The 22,739-nt window shown below is 41.9% G+C and overlaps 1 protein-coding gene across 1 annotated transcript in view; it reads left to right on the forward strand.

Moving 5' to 3' along the window:
* LOC109635892 (polypeptide N-acetylgalactosaminyltransferase 10-like) overlaps nt 1-22,739 on the forward strand; it is a 127,236-nt gene that overhangs the window by 7,910 nt on the left and 96,587 nt on the right. The window contains exons 2-4 of the mRNA XM_069539906.1: nt 12,244-12,346; nt 13,110-13,248; nt 18,382-18,548. Of these exons, the coding sequence (XP_069396007.1) occupies nt 12,244-12,346; nt 13,110-13,248; nt 18,382-18,548 (409 nt within the window). The remainder of the gene's footprint in view (nt 1-12,243; nt 12,347-13,109; nt 13,249-18,381; nt 18,549-22,739) is intronic.

The raw sequence follows: 22,739 nt of genomic DNA on the forward strand, positions 1-22,739 counted from the left end.
GAAGTGTGTTATTTTATGTAGCTGATGCTCTTGGAGTCCGCTGCATTTAAAGGCTGTCATGCTGTGGGCTTTGTGCATATGAGATAAAAGCTCTCTGTGTGTGTGTGTGTGTGTTCAATAGACAATGCAACATTTTTTCTACATCGCCTGCCTGGCAGCACACAGCAGTAAAGATCAGGTGATAAGGCAGACCACAGTCACTTCACAGAAATGACATTTGAATCGGCCTGAGCATCATGGGAAAAGCAGGCACAGTGTCCAGTGTTTGAGCAGATGAACCATTTAACCAGAGGCATGTTGCTGCTGCTGTATTTTGCTCTCGCTCAGCTGTGTCTGCTAACAACTGAGCGGGACCCCTGAGAGCTGGGATGTGTTCAAGTGCTCCTCAGTGAGGTCGAGCTGGCAGCTCGGACCTGAACCCTCAGTGTGGACGGGAAATCAGTTTTTTCAGGTTTGTGGATTCAGAAAAAGGAGATTTTCTGCTGGAGAAACACACTTGGCTCATTTAGACCTTTCTAATGTGCTTATTAAAGGATGTCCTGTATAATGTCTTATAAAATCTCCATGAAAAAGACTCACAGATAAAGTCCTGCTGTGGCAGCAGCATAGTGGAGTGATGATAAGAAAACTTCCCGACAGCGTCTTATTGTAAAAGTTAAAACTAAACCAGCCCGATACTGACATCTGTTTTTCAGCCGACGAGGAATTAATCTAATGGCTTTTTAAAGTTTTCATGATAATCTATCTTTTCATCATTTAATTGGTTAAAATGCAGAACAGATTTCAGGCTTTGCTTCTCCAGTGTGAGGTCTTGATAATTTAAATACATCTTTGTCACAGTTCTCACACACAACAAGCAGGATAACGAGGCCACATTGGAATCTAGGAACTTGATTGGCATTGCTGTTGTTTTAATTAAAAAAAAAAAAAAGTAATATTGATAAAGGTCAACACTGTTAATGCTCCATGTAGCCACAACCAGGTTAATCGATAAAGAAGATGAGTGACTGTCCTGGAACACTGGAGCGTACGCCTGTTAGACCACGGAGAGCTGTCCATGTGGAAATATTACATGTATTGATTGATTTTTAGGTGAAGCAAAACTCGATCGATAGCAATAAAACCATTAATGAGGCAGTAATAATAAACATCGACTCCTGGATCAGCTGAAACAAGGTGCTGCTGCAGGTGATGTCAGTAGTAGTTACCTGGAATAAAATGTTCTTCTCTGTGTTTAAATGTAAATGCAGTGACGGCGAGTCTTCACTTCACCTCAGCTGGTGTCACAGTGTGATCTTTACATCATTCACATATTCACAACCGGGATTCAAACCTTTCCTCACTCACCATTAGGCACCCCCCCCCCCCCCCCAATCCCATGTGAAGAGTGACGACTTTGTTTCATTATTTGAAAGATAGTGGCGCAAGACGTCCCTGCGCGGCTCAAAGAGCTTCAGGGGACGGGGCTTGAACCGAGGCGGTCGGTCCCGTCTTAAAAAACGTTCCAGCAATCAGGATGCAGCAGCTCCTCTGAACAGCTGTTTGAAGATTGACGTGTCGTCTCGAGGAAGAAATTGCTGCATCTTTTGCTCTGCTAGACCGTAGCGTTCCTCACCGAGCTGCTCGCTAAGGGACAGCAGGTGATGTCACTGCTAGCATTTGTGATGCTTTGATCATGCACACACAGGCATGCAGACACACACCGTCCCGGAAGCCCGTCTTCATCTTTGTTGATGGAGATGAAGGATGTAAAATAGTCTTTGCAACGATCTGTTGGACTGAGGAGAAGATGTGAATAACCTAAAGACTTATTTCTACAGAAATAGTAGATATCAACTTTCGAGGATATGTGGTTTGCAGTTGTTTTCAAATACCAATGTGCGACTGACACATGAAGACAAATAATTTACCTCCTCAGACGTCCTAGAACCTCCAGTGTCATCAGGTTTCTAATGGCAACGCTTCAAACTTTTCTTTGACAAAATAGTCAAAGAAAAAAAGAAACATTACAATGGAGCTCTTTCACATCGAGGCTTCACCCTGTGGGAAGAGGGTCACTCAGTGTTTTCAGACCTCTGTGCCGCATGTGATTCGATGGAGGTTTGAGAAGGCAGTGAAGAGCTCTCAGAGATGTTTTTGATGCTGTGCACACACTTTTATCAACTGCTCCTTTATTGAGCTGTGGGGCCTCTTTATCAAACCGTGTGATAAAGCAGCCTCATGCTCTTTTTGGACAAACAAAGAGTATTAAGTTCCAAAAGCAAAAGTTCAACCAATTTAAACTTTTTAAACTTTTATGTAGAAATGAAAAGCACACATTTTCCTCCAGTACTGAGAGCAGAAACGATAAACTCTTATCTATACTTCATTCTGTCGTGATTTGGCGTCAGGGCCCGTGTAATACCTGGTTTCTGTACCCATCTCTAAATAAAGGTATAGATTTAATTTGAGCAGCAGATTAAATTATTTATATTACACTGGAAAACCCTTGAGAGCCACAGGAATTTAAAAAAAATGACATCCTGTGTCAGCAGTTTTGTGTGTTTTATGATTCATTGTTGAGTTTATAAGTCGTTTGACAATAAGCAGCCGTGGAGCCAATCCCCAAAGTGGGAGAGGCTGGAATAATAAAAAAAAAATTGTATTTTTATTTACAAAATCTGCTGAATAAAGTTTTAGTGCATTTTATTTTGAACTCCATGAAGTAAAAATCCCCCCTTTTGCCCATTGCATTTGAAAACAGGAGCAGAAATCTCACGGACGCCTATCTCAGTAAAACTGTAACGATCTGCGTGACTGGTTCCAGAGGAGTTAATTGAGTAAATATGAATGGACCCTTAAATGGATGTGACTTCTTCTGGTATCTCCCTCTTGAATCAGATGAGTCATGTCTGCTTCTATTGTCGAGTCTTTTGCAGCTGAAGTGAACTGGTGCGTGTCATTAGTCTGTGTTCTCAGCTTTGATACGAGGCAGCGGGCTGAAAGAAGGTGGTGGATTTACATGTTACTCCATTATGAACCAGTTCTCAAAGCTCTGCCCACTTTGTTTCACATTATGCTCACTTATTGGACTGTTGTCTGTCGGACCCCGAGCTATCATCCTATGGCCTTATTGTCCCCCTCACTGACAAATGTTGATAATTGCCTTCCAGGGGAGCTATAAACGCCCTCCCCGCTGAACCCATTGATTCGCTCGTCCTAACCAGTGGTGGGAAGGAGCAACGCGCCCTGGGCTCTCTAACTTGGCATGGCACAGTAAAGCTTGGCACGGCAAGACGAGCCAGCCACAGGGAGATGTATGGAGGGAAGCTAGCAGGATTAGGGCCGCCGAGATAACTGATTTGCTGATCATTATGTAAGCCACATCTGTCCTCTGTCCTCGCCGTGGCACCCGGCCTCCCACGCTGAGCACAGCCAAACCCGGCAGCAACATGAAGAGATGAGACTGAGTTCTGCTTGCAGAGTGCAAGCCAGGGGAGAGGGTGAGTGGGTGAGGTGAGGGGGAGGTAAACACACTGCTGGCTGCTAGTCGGCAAAATGCTGGGAAAATCATGGGGTTACCTTGGAAAAGTGCTTTCAATTATAGTACCAATCCTACAGAGAGACCTCACACAGAGAGATAGTTTCCTTGCACCTAGAGCTGCAATTTCCTGTATTGATCAGTTTTTGTAAAATGTCAGAAATGATCAAAAATACCCATCTTCAGATGTCTGGTCTCACCTCATCAACCGTAAAAAAACCACACAGGCAGCAAATCATCACATTTTGGACAAGTTGGAAAGTTTAAAATTAATTGATTAATGGATGAAAGGCAGCAGCAGCAGCTACGACACGTCACAACAGCTCATCATTATTTTATCGCTCCTCCTCAACACGTAGAAAGCTGTGCAGTATATTTTTTATTGCTATCGTTTTTATTCTCGGGCCGTCCTGAGTGGAGTTCTGTGAAATGGTTCTCTTTACTTTATCATTTAAATCAAACACAATTAGATCTTTGTTGATATGCAAACTCTTCCACATCAGCCGACCAAAAACCCTTTTTTGCAATAAATTTGTGTTTTAATTGCCTTAGTAGATGCTAGAAGACCTTATTTTCCCCGTCAAGATGCATTTAAATCACATGACGAGAGACAAACAACCATTTACAGCTATTTTATTAGCCTATGCACAATTTAGACCTAACCTCCTAATCCCAATCTGCATGTTTTTAAACTGTGGAGACAAAGCCGGAGAAAATGTTCAAGCTCCAAACAGAAAGGACCTGACCAAACTGGAATTCATCTAGAGTGCACCTTTTGTGCCAGACTGCAAATAACCAGAAATTTCTCTCTTGTCTCGCTTGAGCTCTCTTGTGGAGGAGTGTTACTGGAAAATGTCCTACGAAGAAATAATTGCCACACTCAAGCTGGGCAGTTTTTTTTCTATCACTGCACCTTGACCCCACATAGGCCTGAAGGACAGATTCCATTCCTGCATTAATCCAAGGACCGTGGGACGATAGGAGAGGTTTTGCTTTTTGCTTGGACAGGACAGTGGACTGCTCAGCGTTTAATGGCCACTATACGGTGTCTCCCTGCTTCCTCTCCCTCAGACATGATAAGGAGCTTATTTGAACAGCACTTTGCTCAGATGGGTTTGGATGGGAGCCAGCGGAGGCTGTGATCATGGCAGCGGCAACACAGCTGTAAATTACCACTGAAGTCCCTTACACATCCATCTCACTGTGTCTCCTATTAAAATTGAATTTTAAACCTAAATGGCATGGAATAATCTCTCCTGCGTAATGTTGGCTGAATTGCCCGTAGGAGGTTAACAAATGCTCTGTCATAAACATCTGTCCCAGTTTCAGCAGTGTTGTATCGGAACTTGTCTGACACACAATCTCTAAATAAAGGATGCAGGAGTGGGGGGGTTGTTTCTCCTCTTTTGATAGATGCACATTATTGTCCAAGTTGTTTGTTCAGTATTCAAAATATCAGTGTTGTGGAATTAGATTAAGATAAATGTTGTGCTGCTGAACAATATCTCAAATCCTGCAGAGACATTTCGCCTTTTGTTCGGCGGCAAATTGGTGCAGATTTGGCAAGGCTTGTTGGCATCGCTGCTAGTTGCTATAAACTCTGACTCAATGTTTTTCGTACAGAGTCAACATCCTGCTAGGACTGAAACCGTTCAGACAACATGAAAGTCTAAAAATTGTCTTTTCTGTGTCTGTATGACTGTGCATTCAGTAATCCAGCACAGTTTTGTGCCTGAAGAAGGCAGCTACCATCTGTCATGGCCAATGTCTAGTCCTCTGCCTGGTATCTCTGGTCTCAGCAGAGCTATAGATAATGACGCCTGTTGGGAGATGAGAGACGGGTGGCTGCCCTGCTGGGCTCCTCTTCTAGGGGGGTCCCCAAACATCAATCTCCACCCAGAGATCCTCAGCATCAGCAGTAAAGAGCAGCGGAGCTGGAGCCCAGGGGACGAGCTGAGACTTGAAACAGATCCACGGTCAAAACTCCCCAACTGGCTTTTCTATAACTCAATACTCCTCTGAGGACTAAGACAAATACAACAGCAAACAACTGAATGAGTTCAATGCTGTGTCTGCCAGACGCAGTTTTCTCAACAGTGTCAAAAGGACGTTTTTGTTTTCTCGTCCATGAAGTTTTTTTCTGTACACTCCATTCCCACTGCTCCATCCACACGAACCCGTTTTAAATTGTAAGATGAATTACTTTTGCTACGTTTCTGCTCGGGTTGGTTTAGCCTGCAAATTATTAGTAATATGGAGCTAAAATGCTAATTTTGGAATGTGATAGTTTTTATTATTATTCCACAGTTTCCCAATCCTCAAGATTCACAAGAGATGATATGATTCACCTTAGAGTAGGATCAACAGCGTGTTGGATCTGCGACTGGTGAAGGTGTAGGCCGGTGGTACAGTGTACTACTTTTAGAAAGTGAGTACTGTTAGCTCATGTTTGTGTGTGATGAGCAGGGACAGCCAGGTCAAATTGACTTGTCTAAGAAGTGGCTGAGAGGAGGAGGTGGAAGAGGAACAGGGGGTGAGGTAGAACAGGAAAGGTAATTGTGCCTCTGGGGGTCGAGGTAGAGCTGTCTGTGATCTGACAGAGCAGAGGAACAGAAATGCTTCCTCTTCTCACTCCGAACTACTGTTGACTCTCAGCGGGAGGAGAGGAAACAAAAGGGAAGTGTTGACCCAAGGTGGTCTGATTTATCCTCCGCAGAGAATGAACGAGACGCTCTGTTCTTATCAGACACTGCTCTGCTGGTAATACCAACCCCTCCTCTACTTCAAGAGGAAAGTTCTTCCAGACACATGTTCGTTTAATCTTTTTCTTGCCATGCATAAAAATACAGCGGTTTGTGAAACAAAGCATCCAAGTGTTGAAAAAACAGATATACAGGATATGTATTTGTCTTCCAACTAAATAAATAAATAAACAAACAAACAAACAAACAAATAAATAGTTTGGGGTTTGAGGCTCTGGTAATCGTATGCAGCCTGAGAGGATGAACCTGGACCAACTCAGGGCATCAAAACAGAATCCCCTCATAAAATGGTCTCGGGGATGGTAACAACCATGAGTTTGCATAAGACAGGGGAAAAGCATTACTCACTATTTTTTCTCCTTCCCTTCACCAGCACCTATAACATGGTTATTCAGGTGTGAAGATATAACCTGTACCTTTAAACCGACCCTGAAAACGGCTTGTATCTGCATCTGACAGTACGTTTTCAGGACAACGTGCCTGAATACAGACATAGAAAAACCAAAGACAGTGATTTGTTCCCCTTTCAAGCCAGACAGGCCGAATTATGATAGCGGTAATGATGAGGCTTCAATGAATGGAGAAATCAGTAGACGTGCAGGACAACTCTCTGCAGCAGAGCATGGATAATGAAAGGATGGCAAAGAAACAGCAATGATTTTGAGAGGGTGCAGGAATAAAACTAAACACCTGTCCGAAAACGAAATTGTTTTAACTCTGAGACAAAGTGTGCTTGTTACAGAAAGCAACCCTCTCTGACATGTTGACGCTGTATTACTGCGTAACGTCCCACAACAGCTGCTTGGAGCCTAAACCCGCAGCAGCAGCACCAATCCCACCACTATCTGACCGAATAGCAAACATAATCTGCTGTTGGGCAGATTAGCAGAAGACCACAGCAGCATGGAAATGAGGTTAGGCAGCCAGCGTTTCAGAGAGGCTCGTCATAATCGGTAAATCCCTCCATCGAGGTCACCGGGATGAAAACTGATGGACCGGAGACTTACTGTGATTTCAGTGCCCTGCATAGTGTTCTAATTCAGGTGTCTCCTACGTTTCGAGACAAAATGTGTCCTAATGAGTTGTTGACTATGTCCCATTCCTTCCTCAGTATGGTTCATCAGAAATTCTGCTCTCTGTTGCCCGGTTGCAGATGATAAAATGCTTTGAGTATACAATGATAGAAAAACCACATAATCACATTTTAATGACCATGTGTAACCATGTCTTCTAAGTAAATAAGAATAATGATTTAACACGTCTTCTGTTTTTCCTGTGGCAAGCAGCTGTGGTATAAACATGAGAATATATTCCAGTGTATGATCATACAGGAAATAACGGCACCTAGCGCAGCTGTTCACACATTAGGATTAATACCACCCAGGTGCTTTGGCTGTCAGTTCAAATTTGGCACATCGTACTGTTACCCCATGCAGACTTTATTCAACGTAGTTACGACTTTGTTGGCCATTTCCGGGCAGCTGCCCGCCAAGTAAATCTGGTAATATTCAATTTTACGTGTTGAAGAGGACTGCCTGAATGCACCATCATGCACGGTCTCTGTAACACAATGAGTGAGAACTTGCAGTGCAGCAAACCACAGAATTATGTTGCATGTGGTCGCCTGCCGCACCGTGAAGGATACAACCTTGTGTTGAACTGACAACACGAAGGAGGCAGCTCCTGAGTGTGGACACAGCTAATATCCCATTTTACGCAGATTAGGATATGTGTCTTCCTCCACGTCTCGTGAATACAAATTCGTTAACGGACACTCTCAGTCTGTCTCTCGTGGATCTGTGTGCAAACACTGACTGACATGTGGCCTTTTCCCATCAGTTAAATAGACCACTAAAAGGCTGCATTAAATTTAATGAGGGATCACGCTGCCAGGTGACACGAGTTACATCCCTGTCCTCTTGGTCGGCCGAGCGTCTTCCTCTCCGCTTGCCGCCGTTTAGAATCCGTGTCATCCTTCGAAGATGTGTTGCTGCTCTTTGGTGCCACTAACAAGACATTGCGGCTTCTGTCGGATAATTATAGGGTGTTTGATGGAGACGGAGCAGCCTGTGTGGATTGTGGTGTCATTCCTACTTTGTCCTATGACTGTGTTTGTGCTGGGTCTTGAATATTAATAGAGCGGAAAAATGCCCAGAGTGGAATGAGTTTGTGGCAGCGTGGAGTCTCGGCTTTGTGATGATGGTGATTAGCAGAGTAGAGCAAGGCAATACTCTGCTGTGTAGTGCAACAGAGAAACGGATGACTGTGTTTGGTTCTGCCTTATTTTCAGCTCGGTTTCAATGCCTCATCTTTCCCGGCGTGTGTGAGTCGAATGTGAATGTGCTGTGGCTGGCGGAGACTGAACTGGAGTCATCTTGTGAAAAATCTGAAAGATACCCTTTGGGGATTTTTATCCCCGACAAATGTTTTTTACTCATTTATTCTCACAGTCAACGTAACTCATCAGAAGACATTGTGTGCGTTCTTATTAGAAATGAGTCTCATTAGACAACACAGCATCTTATGAGAATGCATTCACCTCCTGTAAAATGTTATCATAATAAAAAAAGGGGGAGTTTATTTGCGCTGGCGTGATGCCCCCATCTTCTGGCTGCGTGTTTTTCTTTGTAACATCTCACATGTAAAACTTCGTATTATCCCATTAACCAGGAAAATAGAGCAAATAAACCATTAAACCAGATATTTTCTTTGCGTCACATTGGTGCAACGGATGTGTGCAGCATTACTCTTTTCCCTCCCACATCCTCCTGACCTAGATATATGAAGATAACAACACATTTCGTTATTCTTATACCATTTTAAAGACAAAAACGTAGATATCGTTTTGAATGATGTTGTTCAATGGGACTGTCCTGCTGACTCCCTGTCAGTATCAAGAACTCAGAATGTATTCCTGTCACAAAGAGTGGCTTTTCCAAAGTTTTTATAAAATGGAACAAAAAGGCTATTCCTTAAAATCTTTAATTGCATTGGTGAAAATCTTGGACTGTAGCAAAATTAAAATAAAACACATATCTTCATCAGTACAGTTTGGGTTATGGTTATTGTTGATGATCAATATTTAGCTGTACAGATTAAGGAATCAGTAAATCACCGCACTTGCAGCGTAGTTGAGTTTTGAGCTTTTTGTACAGTTTTCGAGGCGGAAAACATTTAAACATGATGCAAGTCAAGTGTTTATTAAAGGAGGAGCTGTGAATTGAAGGCTTTCCATTGCAGAGTTCTTTTACTTGTCTTCCCCCACTTTGATTGCACACGTGATCGCATCCCCCATCTGTTCCTCAAGATTATTCCGTCTTTTTCATTCTCATCCTCTTCTCCCGTCTATCTCAATTACCGCCTTTCGTGTCAGCAGCCGCCCACGTTCTGCTTCCACAAAACTAAACATGTGCACACATTAGCTGGAAAAGTTTCCCTCTCTCCTTGTCTTGTTTTTCAAGGTCTTGTTGAGCAGCAAGAAAAGCCCCCGAGGAATATCATGGCGGCGTGCGCTGAAATTTTAATCAGGAGGAAATGGGGCGGCACAATCTCGCTTCTTTTTAGTATAAATTTGCACAGATGGACTCTTGCTGCTTGTCAGGTTCTTGTGTGACACACTGAGGGCGTCTGTGACTGAGAGAGGGAAAGAGGAGTGGTAGAAGGCGGCGAAGGAGAGAGGAGGGCAGAAGAAGAAAAGAAGAGAGGGGGGGCTTCATACATTTTTATATAATAATAATAATAACTTTATTTTGTATAGCCGTTTTGCGTGGAGGAATTATGAAGAGGTGTATATGAGCACTGACTACTTATAAAACTGAGAGATGTGATATGAAATGAAACTGAAGGGCAAATTATGGTAGTTTTTTAATTAATTATAATTATATCAAGTCATTAGTTTGGATTTTACATGGACTGTAATTCAGATTGTTGTTTTTTTAAAAATATTTAAGCCATTTTGTTCCGTCCATATACTGTCACAAGAATGACCATTTTACAACTTGACGTTTACGCAGAAATGGAAGCTAAAATCAGCCATCTGCAGTGTCACCAGTGTCAGATTCACAACAGATGTTACCGTTTTTTTTTTCATTGCTGTAATTAAATTTTTTATGTGGGTCCCATGTCAGTAAACTCAGAGTTCACATCTCAACATGTACGCTAACGTGGTTGGGCAAACAGACTTGTCCACAAAATTTGGTACATGGATGCAGAGGATTAATCCTTAATGAATATTCTTATCCTGTGACATTTAATCTCATGACAACGTTTAAACTATTGAATAAAACATCTCAACAGTTTAGTTTGGTTTTTGGTCGTTTCATGATCCACATCTTATCAATTACCCAAAAGCTGTTTCCACACATGCACTGAACTCCAGATATTCTCCTGAAATTATTTCAGGAGAGCTGTTTGTGAGAAAGCAAATGTCTGAGTCAGTTGCTCTGGACATTCTCCAGAGATAAAACTCCCAGCGAGACAGTGGAACGTGTAACCATTATGCTGCGCGACAGACAGAATCCAAATATCTGAGGATGATCGTGATGATACATGTCGGAGACGCTGAAAAAGTTTTGATGTGCTGCTGTTGCATTCTTCATATGTGACAGGATAATGTCCGTGTCCAGTCGTCCAGACATTAACGTGTTACTCGATCTACCCTTTAACCCTAAGTCAGCTAATTGAAGAGGTGAGAATAATTTAAAATCTCATCAGGTTTTAAAACTCCGTCCTGCTTCAATTACAAATGCACAATCAAACCAAGAGTCCTCAAACCCAGTGTGTGTGTAGACACTGTACACACAGTTTGTTATTCAGTGTCATATTCCTCTAAGCCAGCGGTCTGATTAATAATTCACTGTATTTCATGCACTCGCTGATGCCATTTGTATTTAAAGTGTCTCACTAATTGCCTCCTCCCATCAAGCTAATTATTACTCCATTGTGCTGTGATCCTGTAATTCATGATGCCGAGTCACTGGAAGTCGCCCGGCGTGCAGAATGACTAAGTGGAAGACGAAACGGCTTCTGCCTTTGTATGCGTCTCCGCAGTGGATCTGCCTGTATGTGTGTGGTTGTGTGTATATAAGGCCTCCGTGGGGCTGTGTGTCACAGCATTGATATTCTCCTCACGGGGTCGTCAAGCATGAAATAGAAGAGTACACTTTCTGTGGATAGACTCTCACCAGAGCGCTGCTGGATAGTGAGAGGCTGATGCTCTGGAGAAATCTCTTAGCTGACACTGAGGCTGACAGAGTAGCAGCAGGAAGAGAAAAAAGATCCTGTTGCATGTGCTGCATTATTGTATAACGGTGTTGCAGTGTTTTAAAAGTGCACACCAATGATTTGCAAGGTTTAGCTCGATAACAACAAGTGCTGCTTCTTGTTACTTAAAAACCGATGATTCATTTGAGGAGGGTAAACCTTTGCTTGTTTGGTGTGGGAGGATGTGCTGCTGTACTTTAACTTATTCAGAACTTGAGAATCGAGAAGCAAAAAAAAAAGTTTTTGCATCAACACGGCGCCCTTTTAACATTTAACTGCACATTGATTGAAAAATAATAATTACTATAATTCTATTTAGGGTGTTTTTAGAGACTTGAAAATGAAAAACAATTAATCTCAAGTACTCGTCCATTACATTTATCAGTTCTTGTAAGTCATTAAAATGGCAAGCAGCAACTTGTAGTGCAACTTTTAGGGTTTTTAATCACCTGATAAACTCGTGACCAGATCAACAGATCAGAACAGTTTCTGGAAGTTCACTTTTGTACGTTTCTTAAATTACCTAAACTCCATAAAAACCAAACTGTAGTATATTTTGGTCATGCTGGGTAGAAATGTGATGCATTATATAATATCTTTACTACTGTTGTGCTTTCAATACAGAACAAGTGCAGGTGTGTCTCTGTGTGGTCGGCATCAATATGTAGCATCCATTCATGTGCTGGTATGTGTCTGCAGGGCGTTAACCGGATGGTGAAGGATGCTCAAGTGGGACGTGACGGCGTACGGAGGAAAGACTGGCACGACTACGAAGCAATCAAAAGAGACGCCTCTCGCTCCGGTGGGTCCAAACCTCCTCACGGCCGCTCCTCATAAATATTGTGTGAAATGTAGATGAGAAGAACACGACATATTCATCCCGCACACAGTGTTTACAATCTCATAGACTGAAGACGGAGTCGTACATTCACATGAATGTATTCAGAGTAACACACACACAGTCCTATTTCTCTCTGGATCTTATTACTCTCCAGCTCTGCAGCAGAGCTGTAAATCTGTGCTTTGAATGCAGTTTATATCTGCTACAATAATCACCAACTCTGTTTTATTTTCTGCTCAGGGAAATCAGCCTCTATACAAACAGTGTAAATTATTTATAATGGGTTTATCCCTGGAACGAGCCCCTCAAGTCTAAAAGTTGTTTCTCCACACGTGTAACTTTTAAGATGGAATGTGTATAATTTCTGCCTAATGAAACATGCATGTCTGTAAATGATGACTGTGGTTTTTCTTCTCCTTTTTTAATAAAAACGCATCATGTGAAGCTGTAAAAATGTAAAATCTTGGCAGTTGTGCAATTAGAGTTCATATTTATTTCATCATGTTTCATCAGCAGCTTTCTTAATGTCCAAGCTTTTATTTTTAAGTACTGAGTGTGCCCTTGTGTTCTTTGTGTGTCTAATTTTAGAAAAGACAGGATTTAATTTAGTGTTGTGATCTTAGTTTTTACAGAGATAAAGCCCCCCCCCCCCCCCTTGTGCAGAGTCTTACTGTGTATTGAACCTGGTGCACTGAGGTCTTGCACTTGTCTTCACTTAATGCAGGTAATGGAGAACAGGGGAAGGCGTTCCCCCTCACAGATTCTGACCGGGTCGATCAGGCGTACAGAGAGAACGGATTCAACATTTACGTCAGTGACCGGATCTCCCTGAACCGCTCCGTCCCCGACATCCGACATCCAAAGTGAGTCCTGCGTGTTTGTGTTTGTCTAAGGAGGGAGAGAGTGAAGGGAGAGCAAGAGATGACGTGTCAAGACAAACGAATCAGTGTATCACGGTATCTCAACGGTTCTGTAGGTCAGGCCGGACTGCAACTTTCTGCCCGAACCAAGTCTGAGACAAAACTGACCAAGCCACACCCAAACACTTCAGGAATTCTGTTTTTTTTTTGTCTGAACCAGTCCAGAGCCTGATGTTTTCCCTGATTTCAGCCACGTGCAGTATAAAAACTGGACTCATAACTGAATATCGTTAAAAGATTGTTGATCCACAGGCTCCTAGTCGACTCAGGTCTGGTATCCACACTCTTCAAGCCTTTACTGTTTGCTTTATAATGATCATACTCTGACACTACTTCTCTGACAGTTTATGCAAATTGCATGAAACAAGTCCTGAAAGATAAATATTGATAAACTGCCTTGAACTCATCTACAGATTCACAACTTGTTGTCTGCCTCAACTATCACTGTAGTTTTAAATGTGTTTGGATTAATTGACGATTGTTTGATTAGTTATTAGAATGTAAGACTCCAAAATAGAAACCAATGTCCTTATTTTTTTGTCCGTGCAGTTCCAACTCTCAATCAGTCACATTTTATGGACGGTGCAACCTTTTGCTTTAACTTCAAAAACAGCAAAGTTTCTACTCACCTCCTGCAACCCTGCAACTTTCCCCACAAAATAAATCTTCTTGGTCAGTGTTTCTTGGCAGTTTCATCTGAATAGGGGCAGGGACCAGGAGTCTGCAGGGTTTCATTCCAGCCAAAGACTGCAGCAGGTTATTTCACAGATTGGCACTTCATCAACCAAAGAGCCAAAATGAATCACCTGGTGCAGACGTGGTTGGATTGAAAACCTGCAGACTCTGCCCTGTGTGGCAGATGGTTGTTGCTCACCAGCAAGTCTGATGAGGGAAATCTGTTTGTAGATAGAGTCATAGAATCAAATGGCCAATCCACCTCAGGAGGAGAAGTCATTTTTGGCCAAGTTTGATCTCTGAATTTAACAAACCCGAAGTCACAGCGTCAGTGCCTGGGGAGCAATCTACTTCAGCTGTGGATGTTGAGGGAGGGGAAGCGCTTTTCATTCACTCAAACGGTTTGGAAATTGATTTGATCTGGCAAAACTTCCATTCCAATTCTGTTTTTCTAACCTCTTGAGTGTGGCGGCCGCAAGAATTTACCTCACCAACATCTTTGGGTGATCAGGGCGTGAAATGGTGAGTCCATGCTGCAGTTAGCTGAGGAATTTTAAAGAAAGTTGTTGATTTTAAGGCCTTTAAATAATTAATAGATAGATAAGAGTCAAGCTTCAAGGTTTACCCATTGAAAGCGTTAATGTGCATCATAACAACTTGAACCACTTTCCCTCGGCTGCGTACTTCAGTGCTTTGTCAGTATTTGAAGATGTAAATGACTTTAAACTTGGCAAGGAGTCTTAAAAACTAGAATGGCTCTCAGTAGAGTGCATAGCTCCGCCAAGGCCCATCAATCTGTGATAAACATAATATTTCGTAGATTTAAATTGTAGACAAAATCATTGAGAGACATAATCTGACACGTTTATCAGGTTATTTTCATTTTCTAAAAGGATTTAAGTTTTGTCAGACCAACAACCAAAATCCAGATTCAAACTAAACCAACTGTCCCTTAAATTCAATCAAACTGCACCAGATTTCACACACTCATTGATCCCAGTCCTCTGATTGGCTGCCTGCCTGATTTTTTTTTCATCAACATGAATTGATTGAACTCAAATGTCGCAATGTCAAGGAAAGTGAAAAAACACCTTCCCTGTTCCTCCCTGACCCAGACCACATGCTTCCACCTGGTTTGGTGAGAATTAGCAGTTTTTTATTTTTGATTTTTTAAGGGGTTGGAAACAACGTCATTGGCGGAGGTAACAACTCTATTTATGTATTTATAAAATGTCGGACAATGGGATCATGTTGTGAGGGGATGACACTGCAGCCAATAGGACACCTCTGTCTGAACATCAAACCCTATTTTGAAGACACCTTTATTTTGTCATGCTGGATCTGTCCCAACTCATTACAGCAAGCAGTGTTTGGAACACTTGTTCCAGTTATCAACCTCCCCAGTCTATTCACAGGGGAGATGTAGCTTTGCACATAGAGGAGCTGATTACACACCGCACAGCACCTATGTCCTTATACACCACGTTCTTGACAGCAATTATCAGTGTCATTGATGCCCCCCCTCGTCCCTCCGCATCTGTGCACGAGGTGTGAAGAGTCGATGATAGATGCGTCCTGTGCAGTGGAGCAGCTTTTGTACCGACGGCTGTGGCACAAGGGTTATTTTTTGAAGGAGTGTTTCCTTGCTAAGAAGATGAGTAAAGAGAATAGAGGAAAGTGGAAAATCACAGCTCTCCTAATCAAGACAAAAATAAAACCCTGTACTCACCCTCAGATGCTGCTTTATTCATTGTGCTCTACTGTTTAGAGGATAGAACAGATGACATGTTGTTGATCTGTGGTGACATAGGAAAGGCCATGTGAAAAATCCACTGGTCCATCAATTGTTCACAGGGAGGACATTTCCTGATAGAGCCCTGCCAACATGGGAGCTTTCTGTCAACACTGGGGGGAGTAAAACATTTCCAATGCAATAATATATCAGCAGTTATAATTAAAACATTTGCAAATTCCTAAGATGACGTTTACAAACCCTCAGGTCAAAATAATATATTTGAAGTTTGATATATTACAATTTAATTATAACAAAACTGATACAAATATGTCTGGGAAAGGCTCATATTGGCAAATTCTCTTCATCCAACAGATAAATCGTCTCTGCATTCTTCTTAGACTAGACTGTCTTGTGCAGTGTTGACATTATGGGCCCAGAGAGAATGTCAGCAGTAAGCTTACAGTGTCTCAAGTGTTCGTCCTGCCAGTTGAACTTATATTGTTTTCAAGTTTATTTTATTGGAATGGACTTTATTATTTGATGGAAGCATTGGACAGAAAGTGTATGATCGTGATTCACGAACAAATCTCTTGGAGATTTAGCCACCAATTGTTGATATAGTGCATCTTGTTCTATTGATTGTCTGTCCATCCAATAGTTTGGTCCAAAATTAAATAAAACTATTTTATCAACCTCCTTTTGAATTGGTGTCAGATGTCCGTCATCCTCAGAAGATAAATCACAATTATTTCTTGTTCTTCTTTGAATTTGTCTTGTTTGGTTGCTGCCAAACCAGAGTTTGATTGACGTGCCGAGAACAGAATTGATGATTGCAGTGTAGAACTGGATCAGCAGCTCAGACTCAGATACGTGGGTTTGGAAAGGAGGATTTCTGGGATGATGGTATTGAAATCCGAGCTGGAGTCAACAAACAGAATTTGTTTGGTTGTCCCTTGCATGATCCTGCATCTCCTCCAAGCCCCACAGAGAGCTGATAAACCCTCCAACCAAAATATCCAGGAAACTTCCAGCATTAACGAAGATGAGTAACCACTGTCGGGCCAGTGTTTAGTTCTTCTTGAACGAAAGTTGCAAAAGGTGAAACGAATAAACAAAAACATTGGAAGAACGAGGGAGCTCAGCACGGATGCAGCCGTTCACAGCACCATCCTAAATCAAGGAGGAAATGTACATATAATAATGTGTTGGAGAACAGATGCTGCAGAGACATTATAAGCTACATAGACCTGTGGCTACAGCACACATTGCTGGGTTTGTTCTTGCTCTCCTCTGACTCATTCCAGAAGAAAATACTGAAAATAAACACAGCAGAACCACTATAAATATCGCCTGCTAAACAGCTTGGGACCCGCTGACCCCATTCGTCACAGACCAGCCTGCAGCGCTTTGCCTCTACCTGACGAGAGCCTTCTCCTGACCTTGCCGTCACTTTCATGTTGAAAGCAGTTTTGAATGTGTTCGCTCTCAGGGTCTCATTGGGACACAATTCATGTTCGCTCTCATTTTCCCTTCATATTTTTAAATCTCCTGCATCTCGTGAGTTTATCCGACCAGCATCGGCTGCCTCTGTAATTGCTTGATGTATACAAAGCTTTTGTGGTTTTTCATGGTTTAACACTTTTGAATGCACCTCAGTCAGCGATCGTCCTTGATAAGCAGACGCTTTGGTTTATGCAAAGCAAACATTTGCATTTCATTTTTAAAGACTGGTGCGATGGGTTTGAATTAAAAGGTGATGCTCTGTACGGAGGAGGGGAGCTGGTGTTTCTGTTTGATGGGTCGAAGTGACAGCAGAGTGACAGGTGTCGTGACAGCCAGGTGCCACATCAGTGCTCGATAGGTGCAGACCTCCCAGCAGCTCTCAGACAGCATGGCAGGCCTGAAAGACTCTGAGATAATTAATGTCTGTGCAGATCCCCCTCTGACTTCTCAGAGAGGGAAAGAAAAGACGAATGGAAGACAAGTCAGCAGGTGGCATGCTTCATTACATGATTTTTAAAAGAGCAGCACAGTGTTCTGCAATGAAGAAGAAGGATTTTCTTCCCCGCTGACAATTGGGATTTGAATATTTGAATGATAGCATCAACAGTAAAGCTTTTACTTTATTGTTAATGTTAAATGTTGGGAGTCTATTGGGTCTGTTTTTAAATGCGCTTGAGTTCTACTTCACATTAGAATCATCTTTTCTTCAGCACAACATTCCCTATATGACCAGACCCTTCATCTTTCACTTTGACATTATATATTATATATTGGACGCAAAACCACACAAGACACATCAAGTGATTTGATCATGCTGGCGTGATCTGCGACTCTCAGGAGCTAAACTTACATTTTCTGCAAAATCTGTTTTACCTTCAAATGTAAGTAAATATTGCAGCTTTAATATCAGGTTTTAATTTCCCTGTAAGTGCCGGAGATGGTTCATTTTCAGACATTTTGCCGTTTCAGTAGTTTTACTTCAACAGGTAGTAATCGAAAAGTCTGCTGTCAGAAAATCAGAATCAAAATCAGCTTGGATTAAATTAATTAAATGACTGTTTAGTGGTTGTGACACACCCGTGTCTGTTTCCCTTGCTAATTTTTTTATTTCGTTTTGTTTTGTGTGTGTGTGTGTGTGTGTGTGTTTGTGTGTGTGTGTGTAGCTGCAAACTGAAGCTGTATTCAGAGAAGCTGCCCAACACCAGCATCATCATCCCGTTCCATAACGAGGGCTGGTCGTCGCTGCTGAGGACCGTTCACAGCATCCTCAACCGCTCTCCTCCACAGCTCATCGCCGAGGTCATCCTGGTCGACGACTTCAGCGACAAAGGTACGGACCACACACACACACACACTCATCACTGACACACACCTGCGAACACGAGCGCAGCTGCAGCCAGTGGAGCTTTTAATAACTGAGACTTTTAGTTGTCTGTGGCATTTTCTCATCTTCTCCGTCTCCTTCCCTCTTGAACTGTTTTCTCACGCACAAACTGAAGCACTTGTTGTCCAGTGTTTGTGACTGTTGCACAAGTAACGAGTCAGAAACAAAAACGTCTCAGAACACTTCTGTTTACCATACACAGGGAGTAAACACACACACACACACACACACACACACACACACACACACACACACACACAAACTCCTTCACAGGCTCCATGGAAATCATATTATACATTTTTATTGTTATGCAGAGAGAACCTGCAGTGTCCTCTGGACAGATGGCGATGATGAGGGCGTTCTCTGACCCTCGCTACTGTTATTGAGGTCAGCCGGAGAATTATCCAGTTTCTGGTGTGGCTCGGTGTTTCTCACACAGATGCCCTAATCAGTCTGAACTCGGGAGTTAATGTACAGCTCTGATCCCTTACATAATAAATCGGAGGACAAGTGCAATATCATCACCGAGGTCTGAGTGGAGCCGAGGAACAAGATATCCATCATGAAGCCTGGTTCCCCAGCCGCTGTGTGACGCATAATTTCCTGTTCACTTTTCCATTTCCTGAGATGTTAAATAATGCAGTAAAACTATATGGAGGGAGGTGAAGAGAGGAAGGATATGAAGGAATATTTTTATTTGACATTCAGAGTTGAATATTACACTTTCATAGTATTAAAGATCAAGTTCCTTCAAACCCTCTCAGTCACTTTGACTGAGGCTGATAAACAGCGTCGGCGGCAGGATGCTCCACTGCAGTCACTGCGATGCCTCGTTACATTAAGTGACGTTGTTTTGTTTTGGTACCTCACGGTCGACACAAGGCCGATAAAGAATTGATGAGCTGCTTTTCAGGCTGCACTTATATTTTCTGAGGTGCTAATTAGTGTCTGCTTTCTGTGTTGTGTAATTATAGCCTTGCTGCCGAGCGCGTGCATCAGGACCAGCCTCCGCTCTCCTTTTCAAAATCATAATTAATACAACTATTCATATTTGACTCAAAGGATACCTGGTGGGCTATATTTATTTGTCTGTGCTTCAGCTCCTGTTTTATTGAAAGGGAAAGCGTCTCTCGTTGGGTTCGTCAATTTGGTGGATATCATCATAAGTATGCTCACAGGTGTGAACATAAGACGTTCAGTGCTTCTTATTGAGCCAGCGAGCTTGAGGAAACACAGAGACAGAGAGTGAAGACCTCTGATGGTGTCAGTTGGGGACTGATGTGTGTTGCGGATCATCAGGTTCGAGGCGGGGGTCAGAAAATATTCATTGGCAGTCTTAATATTTATTTATTCCCCACTGTGTTCTGCTTTTCCATCTTTTTTCAGAGAACATGCCTATTATTTTTAAACTTCTAGTTCTGACTGCACTTGTTCCAGCTTGTTAAAACCATTAATGAGACATTCAATCTTTCCTCCCTCTACTTTGTTATAAGTTTTTTGTGAATGTCTTTTCTTCCTGTGATTGGTCCAAACTATCCAAAAAAAAGTGCTTTCACTCTGCAAATGAATGGAACCATGGTTCAGTTTGACCCGGACTCAGACCTCCTCCTCTGATCGGTCTAAATGTAAGCCCATTGGTAAGAGCTGTGGTCAATGGCACCTTTCACACGTGATATTTTGGTTCAGACTAAAATGAAAAGTCTGAGGATCTGGACCAAACACGGTTGGAGGGAAAGAGTAATCCAGCTAACACACAAACCAACACCACTGTAAACATAACCTGCTTGATGGAGGTGATTAAGTTCTTGAATATGAGCAGAATACGTCTCCTCTTATAGTATTGATGAAACAAGCTTCTGGTTTTCATGTGAACCGAACTGAAAGTAGTCTTTAGTGGTTTGTGTGTTAAACAGCAGCATATAAAGTGTGCCTCTGCATCCCGTGTATTACACCATCTGCATTTGTTGTTTCATGCCTGGTAGGGTGTCACAGTTGGGGCTAAAAATGAAAATCCATTACTCTGCTAAACAGTGAAGTCACAATTATTTATCGCACCGCAGGCACAGACCTACTCCTGGGAACAAAGCAGTCTCATTTCACTGAAAACAACTGAAGTTTAGGAGTTTGTGTTCGAATCACATGATCTATCCGATGGAATTTGCCCATGCATCATATTATTTCCAATTTTTAAGGTACTTTAAAGACTTCAGCTGAGGTTCTAAGCTCAGTCTTTGTGTCCAAACTTCTTTTAAACATTTTTGGAGCAGAAGAGAAAAACAGTAATGATGGTGGAATAGAAAATCTGCTGTCTGATTATGTGTAGTGCTCTCAAATGCTGCTGGTTTCACTGCTTTGTTAGAATCAAGTTGAAATCCTTCGACGATAATGAAAGTTTAGACATTTGGGTTGATCACAGTCGGCAGCCGACACCTCCTGACAGATGAAATTACTACAGAAACCACTAGTTTGAAAACTTGACAGCTTTGAAAGGGCAAAAAATAAAAAACTTGATTCCCAACGTTTTTTTTTAACTTCTACTGAAACTTTCAAGTCTTGAATAATATTTTAAACCTAGCCAACATTAGCTGCTGTCTTATAAATCAACAAACCTGCAAACTACCACTTTTTGCACAGTAATCAGATGAAAAACATAATTTAACAAAAATCGGAAAAGCTCAAAAGGGACTTTCAAACCTAGTCGAGTAAAGAAGACTTGTTTATTTTGTCCTCAAACGTAGATTTGTCGACAGAATATATCTTTCATGAAAACGCTCTCTATAAATGACCTCAAACAAATATTTGGAATTCCTTCTATATCTCATTTTTGCAACATGCACACTGATCTCTTCCTCTGATCTGCTCTGACCCACTTGGACGACCATATGTACGTTGGTGTGATGTCCATCATCCGTCTCTTCCAGGGATCAGATCAACAAAGCTCCTAAATCTGACTCTGGTAGATCTGCCAGCTCTGGCTGCTGCTGCTGCTGTCTGTCATGTAACTGACCTCGCTGCTGCTCGCCACGATAATCTCTGCTGCTGTTGACTTGGAAAACTTGACTCTGTAGAAGATTGTCGGCCGCAGTGAGCGCCAGGTTTTAGCGTCATTGCCTCCTTAAGGGACCAAGTGTTGTTTCCTTTTTTTTTTTCCATCCCTATTCCCAAGGACATTCAACAATCATAAAGGAAAAAATCTATCACAGAGACGGCAGAGGGACCAATGTCTCTTCCCACTGTAGCCTCGGAAAATAATATCCTGCACCTGCAGGGTTTTGAATAACGGCAGAGACTGGAGAAAAAACAGTAAAACGTCCCCCGCTGTCTTTGTGATTTCTATTGCTCAGATGTGATGGCTCTGGCTCAAAATGAAACCTTTCTTTTGTGAAGAAAGAAAATAGGCTGTCATTACCCAAGGCTGATCGCTAAGTGTCATTCTATTCACACCAGATTTATAACTTTGCAAAAATAAACATTATGCAAATCCAAATACAAGGATAAAATATAAAGAGACTTTGCAGCCTATTGATGTGAGGTTATATCACACTCAGGCGGCTGGTTGAACTGGGACTTTGGGCTGATTAATGCATAGAATGAACAACCAAAGACCTGCTGATAACATAAATTCAAAGTTGAATTAGTTAAAAAGATGAATTAACACGTCTACTTAACGACTTAGTCTCAAAGCACGGTTTGGTTTGAAGCAGATACATTAGATGGAAAAATTGTATGTTTGCACCTGGTGGTACTTTTCACATTTGAACCATCCGGTAACTAATGGAATTTATTTTTACCTCACTAAACTCTCTCTTTATGTCTTACACTTACATTTCCTCTTATGTTGATATCGTCACTGCTGCAGTTCTTGCACAGTACATATGCCGTAATATTTCAGTATGCCGTCCACATGCTATTTGATTTTCTAGATTTCAGACTTACTAAATAGTGTCACAAAGTGTTAAGTATTTTCTTAAAGAACTCCAGTGGCTGTTCGACACCCAACCCTAACTTGTTCTGAATTTACATTCTCATCATAGGTTCAAAAACCTACTTTGTTCAATTATTCAATATATAACAGCTGGGGAAACTATCAACCAATCAAAAATAAGAAACTTCATGCATTATCTGCATAGACAGTGA

This window comes from Paralichthys olivaceus, chromosome 15 (assembly GCF_024713975.1).
Source record: "Paralichthys olivaceus isolate ysfri-2021 chromosome 15, ASM2471397v2, whole genome shotgun sequence".
NCBI lineage: Eukaryota > Metazoa > Chordata > Actinopteri > Pleuronectiformes > Paralichthyidae > Paralichthys > Paralichthys olivaceus.